At 39.1% G+C, this 11,990-nt stretch overlaps 1 protein-coding gene across 1 annotated transcript in view; it reads left to right on the top strand.

Annotated features, from left to right (window-relative positions):
• The window catches only part of Pth2r (parathyroid hormone 2 receptor), a 97,233-nt gene that overhangs the window by 59,637 nt on the left and 25,606 nt on the right, over nt 1-11,990 (top strand). The window contains exons 8-9 of the mRNA XM_050154195.1: nt 1,638-1,698; nt 8,918-8,981. Of these exons, the coding sequence (XP_050010152.1) occupies nt 1,638-1,698; nt 8,918-8,981 (125 nt within the window). The remainder of the gene's footprint in view (nt 1-1,637; nt 1,699-8,917; nt 8,982-11,990) is intronic.

Genomic DNA, 11,990 nt, shown 5'->3' with positions numbered 1-11,990 from the left:
GCAATTTAATAATATAATTTAATTATATTAATAATTAAATTATTAAATAATTTTAATTAATACATTGAAAGAAAAGGAAAGTTAGAATCTGTAGAGGAACCAACGTATATCAGACCATTTCTAGATTAAAGGCAAATATTAAAGTGACCGCTTTTATAAGACTCAACCACAGTTTGTAGAGAGGGGGCGGAGAGACTGCTCAACAGTTAAGAGCACAGATTATTCTTCCGGAAGACCTTATTTAAATTCCTAGCACCCACTTCAGGTGGCTCACCACAGCCTGTGGCTTCAGTTCACAGGGGTCCAATGCCTCTAGTCCACATACACGTGGCATACACTTTCACACACACATAGCCCCACAATAAAAAGTGATGTAGAGAGGAATAAAGTGAGTAGTGAGCCTTTCTCTTCACCCTACCACAGCCTGACATTTTTCTGTTTGCCTCAGTTCTCCCACAGATGAAACTCTACTCTTACACTCATTCTCTCATCTACATAGCTTTCTGTAATTTAATTTTGCATTTAAACGGTTTCTGTTTTAGTTTTTACTATTGTATTTAACTTTTATATACTTCACCTTCAACTGTCAAAAGAGGTGCCAATGTCTGTTTGTTGTTATATAACGTTCTTATCCTGGTCATTCAATCTGGCTATGGACCTGTTGTCATCCCTTCAATGTAGAAAAAAATTCACATTATGTGTTTTTTGAAAATTAACAGCAAGTATAACTACTTCATTACCTGTATATAACGTATTCCACACACACACACACACACACACACACACATATATGCGACTTCAGTCTAGAAAATAGATTTTAATTGTTCATTTGATGGTAAATTAAATATAGAAATATTTGTTAATATCCCTGTCTTAGTTTATTTTATGTTGCTATAACAAAGTAGCTGAAGTTAGACAAATTACAAAGGATAAATGGAAACAAGCAAATAGTTGTAGAGGTCTGAGAGCTTCGGCCTCTGGGGCAGGCTTCCTGGCGAGTGACCGTGGTGTGGTAGAGTGTTTGTTAAGTAAGAGCGAGCAGTGCTGAGGGAGGAAGCGGAAAACGGAGCCAAGGATACAGGATGCTCTCTGTAATACCTGTATTCTGATTGGTCAATTTATTCCCACGAGTGTGGACAGATGCTTCTGTTTGGAGTCAGGATTGGAGCCTTCCTGACTTTAAAACCTTCTGGCATCTTCTCCTTGAGGTCCATTTTTTTTTTTAAGACTGCAAACAGCAAATTGTTTCTAAGCCCACAGCTTCTCCCAGCTTCTCTCTGCCCTCATTGCCTCGCTCCTTGGAAGCACGTGTCTGTGTGGTAAAAGCGCAAGCGCAGCGCCCTCTGCATGGTTATGGCTTGGGGAGCTCTGATCCCCTCCAAATGTGCTTTTTTCCCCTTCGTCCCTGCAGTGGAAACTTGACCAAACATGATCGTCTTCAGATTTCCAGGGACAATTGGCCCTTATGTTATCACTCACTCCTCAAACTGATGAGATGGTGTTACGTGCCTTTTCTCAATCACAGTATTCTTTGTGTGCCTGTTTTTCTTCTCATCTGCTAATATTATAGGCACACGAGAAAAAAAAATCCTCAATCTGAAAGTAAATATGGGTTCCAAATCTTTCTCTTGTTACAGGATTTCCAGCGGTGTTTGTTGTTGCTTGGGCGGTGGTCCGGGCCACTCTGGCAGATACCAGGTTAGTGGAAACCAAAATGGGGGTGGGGTGGAGGTTTCTGTGGACTCAGGCTTTTATTTGGTTTCTGTTCCTGATGCTGTCGTCCTTTGGGGAAGTCGTATGAAATCCCCTGTGTGCAATGGTAGACTCTAATGCATTGCCCAGTGGCTGTCTAGCTCCTAGGTCAGAGAACAGAATGGCTTGGAGAGTAGATTCAGATGCTGAACTTTGTGATTTATTTAAACAAACTAAAAACCTTTGATGACCAAAACATGTCTATATCCATCACTTTTTAACATTCCAAGTCAACTTCTGAGTTTGCTTTTTCATGTTTGTGTGTGTGATGGCAGGGCTCGAACCCATGGCCTTGTACTTTCTAGGCATGCAGTCTAGCACTAAAAGACACCCTCAGCCCTAAGCTGATCCTTTAAAAGCTAGCATTCTTGATTTTTGTCTTCATCTTGGCTATTTAGAAATATGCATACCAGACCGATTTTCAAAAGGTACCTGAAACACTATTGGAAATACAAAAGACGTCTCTTCTAGTCTTAAAATTCTATTTATTTAGGTTTGTTTTTGCTTTTCAAGACAGGGTTTCTTTGTGTAGCCCTGGCTGTCCTGGAACTCACTCTATAGACCAGGCTGGCCTTGAACTCAGAGATCCACCTGCCTCTGCCTCGTGAGTGCCAGGATTAAAGGCACGTCCTACCACCAGCTGGCCTAGTCTTAAGATTCTATCTAGTGTTATTAGACTAGGAAGAACTAAGCTAATTGATAAAATTACAAAGTCAGTACTTTCTGTTTCTTGGTTCTATTTACTTTAAAAACAGGCAATACTTTACAAGACACTGGCTGTGGTTAGTTTTAAATACTGACCAACTGTGGCAACTTGAAAATCACTGGAGAAGAGAGAACTTACTGGGGAATTATCTAGATCAGGTTGGCCTGGGAGCACGTCTGTGTCTGTGGAGGATTATCTGAATTGATACGGGAGGACCCCGATGACTGTGGGCAGCACAATTCCTTAGGCAGAGGTCCTGAACTACGTAAGACGGAAGAAGCTAGCTGGGTAGCTAGCAAACAAGCAACAGCATGGGAGCATTTGTTTCTCTCTGACTATGGCTAGGATGTGACTAGCTGACTGGGCTCCTGACTTGGTTTCCTCTCCCTAGAAATGTAAGCCAAATAAACCCCTACCTCTGTAATTGCTTCTTGTAGGGTTTTTTTTTTTTTTATCACAGCAACAGAAACAAACCTACTTTGTTCTTGCTTTATTTAGAGGAGACAAAGGATGGCAGTGAATGGGGGACCTGTAACTCCTTTGTTGTTCTTTAGCTTCACCATTCAGAAGCAAAGGTGGGTTGTGCAGTAGAGAATACAGAAAAAAGACGCACTCAAACATTTTAACATTTGCGTACTCTCCAGGGCCCAGTCCCTTTGGCCTCCTCTTTTTACTGAATATGGTGGCGAGGGGGGTAGAAGTAAGGAGGGGGAAGTAGGAACTGAGTTACGCACTATGGGAGGATGGTACAAGTTCCCAATGTTGTTATATAAACATCTCTCTCTATATATATCTATATCTATATCTATATCTATATCTATATCTATATCTATATCTATACTTTCTAGTTAAACATTTGAGCCTGAAACTACAACATTCAGAACTTCATTTCTTAGAGTGTTAAAATCTATTTTAAAGCATCTGAACAGAGTTACTTCTTCAGCTGTGTATGATGTCGACCACTGAAAAATTAATTTAAAATATGGAGTTATAACATTTTCTTGAAAATGTCTGAAATCTCACTTGCCTCTCTTATTTGTCAAAAGAGAAAATTTGAAACTTTGACAATCTAACCCATCGAAGTCAAGTTTTTGATGCATTTAGAGATAGCCGATTTTGACCTACTTCCAAATATAATGATTTTGTAGAGTTGGAATTCATGATTGAATCCCATGTGTTCGGAGACATGATGCTAAAATGTCAGTGATGCTGAGAAAAAAGATTGTGAGGATATTATTAAATGATAAAAACTAAAATGAAAATGTATGGAATCCAAAAGCCTTGTCGCTGGTACATCAAGACCTTGGTCATAGATGAAGGCATTTGAGAGTAGTGTGATCCATGATGTGTGCAACTTAGTAACACTCTTTTATCTTTCTTGTCTATTGAATAATGTGAAAGAGAGATGCCTGTACACAGTGCCGGAAATGTTCAATTCAGTGTTCAATGTGCAACTGTAACAATTCTGTGTCTTGGATTTCCATTCTATTATGATTCCAAGTTGTGCAGACTTCAGCTGGAAGGGACCAGAATTAGTTTGATGTAGGGGTTTTGTTGTTCTCTATGCTACAGTCTTGCAACATATATGTGTGACTGATATATTTTGGTACCAGTATGGAAATCTATATATGCAATTTTATATGGATATTCAAGAGAAAAATAAAATTGCATAGTAGCATATACATTACATTTTTATGAGATAAGTGTGTTAATGTTTTGGTTCCATTTATTGCTCCTGTGACAAAAGGACCAGACAAAGGAACTTAAACAGGATATATTTTGGTTCACAGTTTGTGGGCATGGTCTGTCATGGGTAAGACATCCTGCAGGCAGAGCATGAGGTGTCTGGTCCTTGTTTCTGTGGCCAAGGTACAGAGAAGGATGAAAATGGATGCTCTGCTAGCTGTACTCTTTTGATTCAGTTCAGAACTGTCACCCATTGAGTGGTGCCACTCATATTTAGGGTGGGGCTTCAGAAATCAGTCACCCACTGAGAAATGCACAGACAAGACCACAGGTTTTCTGTAGGTGATTGCAGATTATATCGTGCTGATAATCAGTATTAGTCATTACAGAGTTATGTGACCATGATGAAATACTCAAGACACTCAACTTAAAAATAGGAGGAAGTCTCTATTTGACTCTCAGAAGTTTGGACCCATGGCTGTTAGGCCTTCTTGTTGGGCTTATATAGTTCCTCACAATGAGAAGGAGCTTCATGAAATCTGGGAATCAAAAGGAAAAGGGGATGGAGGCTCTCAGTTTCTCCCTCACAGGCTTTCTCCTAACAGTTCAACTTCCTTCCACTCGACCCCACCTTGTAGAGGTCCTATCACCTTTCAGTAATGCCAGACGCTGGAACAAGGCCTTTGGCATATAGGATTCTGGAGAGTAATTTAAAATCTAAAATACAGCAATAAGAAAGAGTATGATGCTTGTGTTTGTTTAGAAAAGCTTAGGCACTGTCAGCACTTACTTAATAAAATAAATGAGAGAATGCAGGGAAGATCAGAGTCTCAGTATCTATGTCTTTGCTACTTTATGGATTTTGGTGACGATGTATGACTTGTGCATGAAAACTATACTCTAAAACACATAGTTGTACATATGAACTAAAAATATTTTATCTTATTGTTGAAATAGCATTTCACTATCTATAAGTTATTTATAAAGTAAAATTTCTTGATAATATTATTATCTAGAATTTGAAAAATTAACATTTTTATTTTCTCAAATTATATCATTTTCTATTGGTATAACCAACGCTGAATTTTGTCTGAGTAGAAAGAAATGGAAGCCGTTTATCTCCATGTCTATAAGTTTAAAACAGTTACTTTCAAGTAGAAGCAATTAAAAAAGAAACCTCTGTAATATTTAGTGTATGGCTTTTGCCAGTACAAACCAGATTAGGTGAGGTTGATTTAAGCTAATTTTGGATTCAACTTATTCATATGAATAAACAAATATGTAATGACCACCTGCATTCCGTAGAGTCTGGGCACTTAGGACATCTCACCACACCCTTGCCGTCTCCCACACTGATCTCTGACCACGTGTTACTTAAATTTTAGTTAGCAATTAGGAACTAATTGTAAGAAATAGCTAAATTGCATGGTATGTTTTACTAAAGCTACAAAAATAAACTGTAAATTTAAAGATAAAAATCACAAATCGTACATTGATATGAAATGAACACCTGTTGAAATGTTTAATTCCCTATTCAATGAGTGATTGGGAAGATGCTACATTTGCTCAAATGAGACCTGATTGAACCACTTACACTCACAAAATTTAATACTGAAGATTTACATATAAATGCAAAAACTAGTCAAGAGGACACTTATGAGTTATAGTCTATCACCAAAGCTGTTTTTATTTCTATGATAAGAACCATTTATGTTCAATTTTCTGTTGTATTTCTATAAATAATCAATAGAATACAAGAGATAGAAGAAAGAATCTCAGATTCTGAGGACACCATAGAGAAAATAAATGCACTGATCAAAGAAAACAGCAAAGCCAACAAATTCTCATCACAAAACATTCAGGAAATATGGGACACAATAAAAAGACCAAACCTGAGAATAATAGGAATAGAAGAAGGGGAAGAATTACAGCTCAAAGGCCCAGAAAATATATTTAACAAAATTATGGAAGAAAACTTTCCCAACATAAAGAAAGATATTCCTTTGAATATCCAAGAAGCATACAGAACACCAAACAGACTGGATCAAAGAAAAGCATCCCCTCGCCATATAATAATCAAAACACAAAATATACAGGTTAAAGAAAGAATATTAAGAGCTGCAAAGGAAAAAGGCCAAGTAACTTATAAAGGTAAACCGATCAGACTTACACCTGACTTCTCTATGGAAACCATGAAAGCCAGAAGGTCCTGGATAGAGGTTCTTCAAAAACTAAGAGACCATGGATGCAAACCCAAACTTCTATACCCAGCCAAGCTAGTATTCACTATCAATGGAGAAAACAAGACATTCCAGGATAAGAACAAATTTAAACAATACGTAGCCACAAATCCAGCGCTACAGAAAGTAATAGAAGGAAAATCGCAACCCAAGGAATCCAACATTGCCAACACTGACTACAATAACTCAGGAATCTAGCGAACCTTCACCAGTACAACTCAAAGAAGGGACACACACAAACTCTACTACCGAAAACAGTAAGAATAACCGGAGTAAACAACCACTGGTCACTAATATCACTTAATATTAATGGTCTCAATTCACCTATAAAAAGGCACAGGCTAAGGGATTGGATACGAAAACAGGATCCAACATTCTGCTGTTTGCAAGAAACACATCTCAACCACAAAGACAGGCATCTACTCAGAGTAAAAGGTTGGGAAAAGGTCTTTCAAGCAAATGGTCCTAACAAAAAAGCAGGTGTGGCCATACTAATTTCCAACAAAACTGACTTCAAACTAAAATCAATCAGAAGAGATCGAGATGGACACTTTATACTCATAACAGGAACAATTCATCAGGATGACATCTCAATCCTGAATATCTATGCCCCTAATATAAAAGCACCCACTTATGTAAAAGAAATATTTCTAAAACTCAAGGCAGACATAAAACCACACACACTAATAGTAGGAGACTTCAACACACCTCTCTCTCCAATGGACAGGTCAATCAGACAGAAACCTAATAGAGAATTAAGAGAATTATTGGAGGTAATGAAGCAAATGGACTTAACAGACATCTACAGAACACTCCACCCAAATAGGAAAGAATATACCTTCTTCTCTGCAGCTCATGGAACCTTCTCAAAAATTGACCATATACTCGGAAACAAAGGAAACCTCCACAGATACAAAAGAATATCAGTGTCCACCTGTGTCTTATCAGATCACCACGGATTAAAGTTAGATGGCAACAACTATGCTACCCCCAGAAAGCCGACAAACTCATGGAAACTGAACAGTCAACTACTGAACCACACCTGGGTCAAGGAAGAAATTAAGAAAGAAATTAAAGTCTTCCTTGAATTTAATGAAAATAAAGAGACAACATACTCAAACCTATGGGACACGATGAAAGCAGTGCTAAGAGGAAAGTTCATAGCACTAAGTGCCCACTTAAAGAAAACAGAGAAAGCATACATTGGGGACTTAATGGCACACCTGAAAGCTTTAGAAAAAAAAGAAGCAGAGGTGCCCAGAAGGAGTAGAAGACTGGAAATAATCAAACTGAGGGCAGAAATCAACAAAATAGAAACTCAGAAAACAGTCCAAAGAATCAATGAAACAAAAAGTTGGTTCTTGGAGAAAATCAACAAGATTGACAAACCCCTATCCAAACTAATTAAATGACAGAGAGAGAACACGCAAATAAATAAGATCAGAAATGAAAAGGGGGACATAACCACAGACACAGAGAAAATTCAGAGAATCATTAGATCTTACTACAAAAACCTGTATGCCACAAAACTGGAAAATGCAAAAGAAATGGACATTATTTTAGATAAGTACCATATACCAAAGCTAAACCAAGACCAGGTGAACGATCTAAATAGACCTGTTAGTGGTGAAGAATTAGAATCTGTTATCAAAAATCTCCCTTCCAAAAAAAGCCCAGAACCAGATGGTTTCAATCCAGAATTCAGTTGTATTTCTATAAATAATAAACTATGAAATAAATTGCTCTAACATATGAGATAGGTTTCTTTTCAAATGCTCTTGTACACTGTAAAGATTTGTCACTCATATTGGTTTAATAAAATACTGGTTGGCCAGTAGCCAGGCAGGAAGTATAGGTGGGGCAATCAGACTAGGAGAATTATGGGAAGAGGAAAGGTAGAGAATCAGTCACCAGTCAGATGCAGAGGAAGCAAGATGAGAATGCCTTCCTTTAAAAAGGTTTTAGTCATGTGGCTAAATAAACATAGACAAGAATTATGGGCAAATTTAACTCATAATAATAAGCCTGAGCTAATAGGCCAAACAATTTATAACTAATATAAGCTTTGATATTTTTTTTTTTTTCGGGAATGAATGGCTGAGGGACCAGGTAGGACAGAAACTTCTGTCTACACATTTTGATGCTGATAAAAACAAACTACCATTGTGCCACACTTAGGCAACTCTGTGTGTGTGTGTGTGTGTGTGTGTGTGTGTGTGTGTGGCTATAGAAACAAGGTCTTGACCTGATCACTATAGAAGTAACTCCCTGATATTATAACACTCATATATGGGCTCCTCATGGTAAGGAGATCAGAACTCACAATGTGTTTTCAGTGGTCTGGACACTTTAGGATAAGAATTTAAAAAACGTGTTTCCCCAAAAGAAGAAACTGGGGCTAGAGTTGATTCTCATTCATTTATTTTTGCCAATTTTTTTCATCAAACTTTCTTTTTTCTTTTTCCCTTTCCCCTTCCCTACTCCCTCCTTCCCTTTTCCCTTCATTCCTTTCTTCTTTTCTTTTGCATCTCAGGTGTTGGGAACTTAGTGCTGGAGACCGGTGGATTTACCAGGCTCCAATCTTAGCTGCTATTGGGGTAAGTTTAAAAGTTTATGTAGCCTCAATAAATAATAAATGAACAAAATCGCTACAGAGACTCTGGGTAAGTCTTCGTGGAGCTTGACAGTACAGTGGGATTTAGGAACTTTCACACATGCCATGATAGCTGGGAGGCTGCAGCTGTGAGTCAGCCCGTTTGTGGCTGACACCAAGACGGCTGCAGACAGTGCTGGACATTCTTTGAGTCAGGGCACCCAGGTGGCCCTGTGGGCAGTTCCGAGGCTCCATCACACATGTGAGTGTTTATATGTGCAGGTACGTATGGCCCTAAATTATGGCCCTGCTCATCAACTGCTCCTGGAGTTAATGTTCTCTATACCTGTTAGTGAACGGAGGTGGCAAGGAGGGAAAGTTAGAATAACAGCAGAATAGAGGAGTTTGGGGGGAGAAGAATGGTGGTGAGGTCCTCTCTAGAGCACTGCCTGACTCTTCTGTTGGTCTTGCTTGCTCCATGGACGTGGGTCGGGTCCCCATAAAGAGATGCCTTGCAAGACCCTGTCTACTGGGTAGCAGAGTGAAAGGCTTGAGCTGGAGTGTACTGCACGAGCCCTGTGTGTCTGACTGTTTCTACTGCGTATTGCATCTGGGTTGCGTAGGAAAACAAAATTACACAGCTGGGCCAACAAGACTCTGTAAAATGCTTACTTTTCACTTTTCCAGTTGACTCCAGGGCATCAGCGTCTCTGTGGTTTGATGAAGAAATCATGTTAGCTTATCTTCACTTGGTTCTTGCGTGTAATACAAGATGATGAGCTTCCTAAACACACAAATGCTAGATAGATGTCAACACATTAGAACTAATTCAAAAGCCCAGTTACGACTTTTGCCTTTCTTTGATCATGTTTCTTCTCTTTTTGTTCTTCCCCATCCATTTCCCTCCTTTCTGCCTTTCTGCCCCCTCTGCCCCTTTCCTTACAACCGTCACCCACTTTCCCAGCCTCAACCATACTGTGTTCAGAAGGGCTGCAGTTAACACATCTAGGCTCGTCTAGACAGCCAGTAGGAGTTGATGTTGCTTATAGGGAAACTGGTAAAATAACAATCGTGCAGGTCTGAAAGAACCTCCCCAAGGCCTGTGGATGTGACGCTCAGAGATGGAAATGGAATGGTGCAGGGATTAGGTTAGGAAGGCTGTTTGTACCTTGCCATTGTTTTTGTCAAACTAGCCTGTGTCTCAGAAGCTCGAAACTGTCTGGAATACAGGAATAAGTGACTTTAACAAATTGTTGCTTTTTAAAAGTAAACAGAATGCTACCCTGCCAATCTAGTGACAAGCCAGAGATGCAGAATGTCTCTGAGACAGCGTTCGTGAACCTGAAGGGAGCAGTGGACTCCACAAAGGGTCTGCTGTTCTCTGCTGGTTTCTCCTTTCCACTTCTCTGCTCTTCTACAGTGCCACCCCTTTCTTTCCCATATTTCTAGTTTCTCCTCTGAGTGTTTGCTCCTTCATGTCTTTCTGTTGTCTTTTTTTTTTTAGGGGCAACAATGTATATCTTACTACTCTTGTGTTTTCAGTTATTGTTCTAAATGGATGTGTTTTGTACTGCAGCAGTTTGCATTTTCATTTGATAAAAGGAAGGACATTCTGAGTCAATGAGCTCTTTGCAGGATTGTTAGAATTGAAGTAAGGCAGTAAGCAACTGGTCATATTTCACAGAAACAGGTGTTTTTTTTTTAATCCAAAATGTTGTCTGTCTATTGGTTGAAGTTGCTATCTTCTACACGAATGAAGAGTTTCTTTGCAGAGCTTTCTAAGCTAAAATGGGAACTTAGAATTAGGGAATTATAAAATAGGTTCATTGATGAAGGAAAGTGGAGGACATTTTCTTCTTCAACTATATCACAAAGCAAACTCTTTCTCTCTGTCTCTGTGTCTCTCTCTGTATGTGTGTATGCTTGTGTGTATTCACTTGTGTGTGTATGGACGTCATAGGTCGGTGTCTGGTGTCTCTTTACCAGTTCCCACCACATTTGTTTAGGGGCAGGCTCTGTTGTTGAACCTGGAACAAATTGCTGATTCACCTAGCTTGATCGACAAGCAAGGTCCAGGGTCTCACGTGTTGCTGGTCACCACGTATGCAGACGCCTGACATTTTCTCTGTAAATGACAAGGATTAACTCAGGTTCTCATGCTTGCAGGGCAAGGACTTTACTCAACAAGCCACCATCCAGTCCAAGAATCCTTGGTTACTGTGTCCAATATGATGAAGTTATTTTAGTCAGTTTTATAAATCATTGAAGACATTAGATAGCAACTTTCTATTCTGTGAGAATTGCCTTTGGGGTTTATCCAAGGATTTATTTATTACAATTCAAGGATAAAAGAAGCTGCTCAAATCTTTATGATTTATTAGGCTATGAATGTATCAGAAAGTTCTCATCAGATGCCAGAAATTATACTGGAAATCAATATCTCTCTTATTTCTATCAATAACTTGGGTAAAGTTGGGTTATAAGGGAGAAAATGTATAAGGGCAAGTAGAAGTCTAAGGGAAAGAAAAGCCAGAGCTACAAAGAGAAACCCTAAAGTAGCATTTCTAATAAAATGAGGAATTATCCCGAGAGTCAAGAGATTAAGTCATAACAGACAACGCCTTGAGGAAGTGCCCACCTGGATAGCCACACTGGCTGTGAAGTGACTGGTGGAGATGGCATAGAGGAGCCCTGAAAGTGCAGTTGGGAGTAAGAAGATACGCAGCAAACCCCCTTCAATGTATGTTAGCACCTAGATTCTCCAAGAAGGGATTATTTTCCTTCAATTCTGAAGACCAGTACTTTATAAGTAAAATTGGCAGTTAGAAAATGAAAGGTGATTTCATATCTATTTCAAAAGGATGTGGAGATTAATAATAGAAAACCACAAGTGGCTGCCGGTTTGTTTCCCGGCAGCCCAGACCTGGAATAATCACACAGAAACTGTATTAATTGCAACACTGCTTGGCCAGTGACTCTAGTGTATTCCTAGCTAGCTCTTACATCTTGAACT

This window comes from Alexandromys fortis, unplaced genomic scaffold (genome assembly GCF_014885135.2).
Source record: "Alexandromys fortis isolate MF-2015 unplaced genomic scaffold, M_Fortis_MF-2015_v1.1 scaffold_40, whole genome shotgun sequence".
Classification (NCBI taxonomy): Eukaryota; Metazoa; Chordata; class Mammalia; order Rodentia; family Cricetidae; genus Alexandromys; species Alexandromys fortis.
The sequence above is the reverse complement of the archived record's forward strand: the minus strand, read 5'-3'. Positions and strand labels throughout refer to the sequence as shown.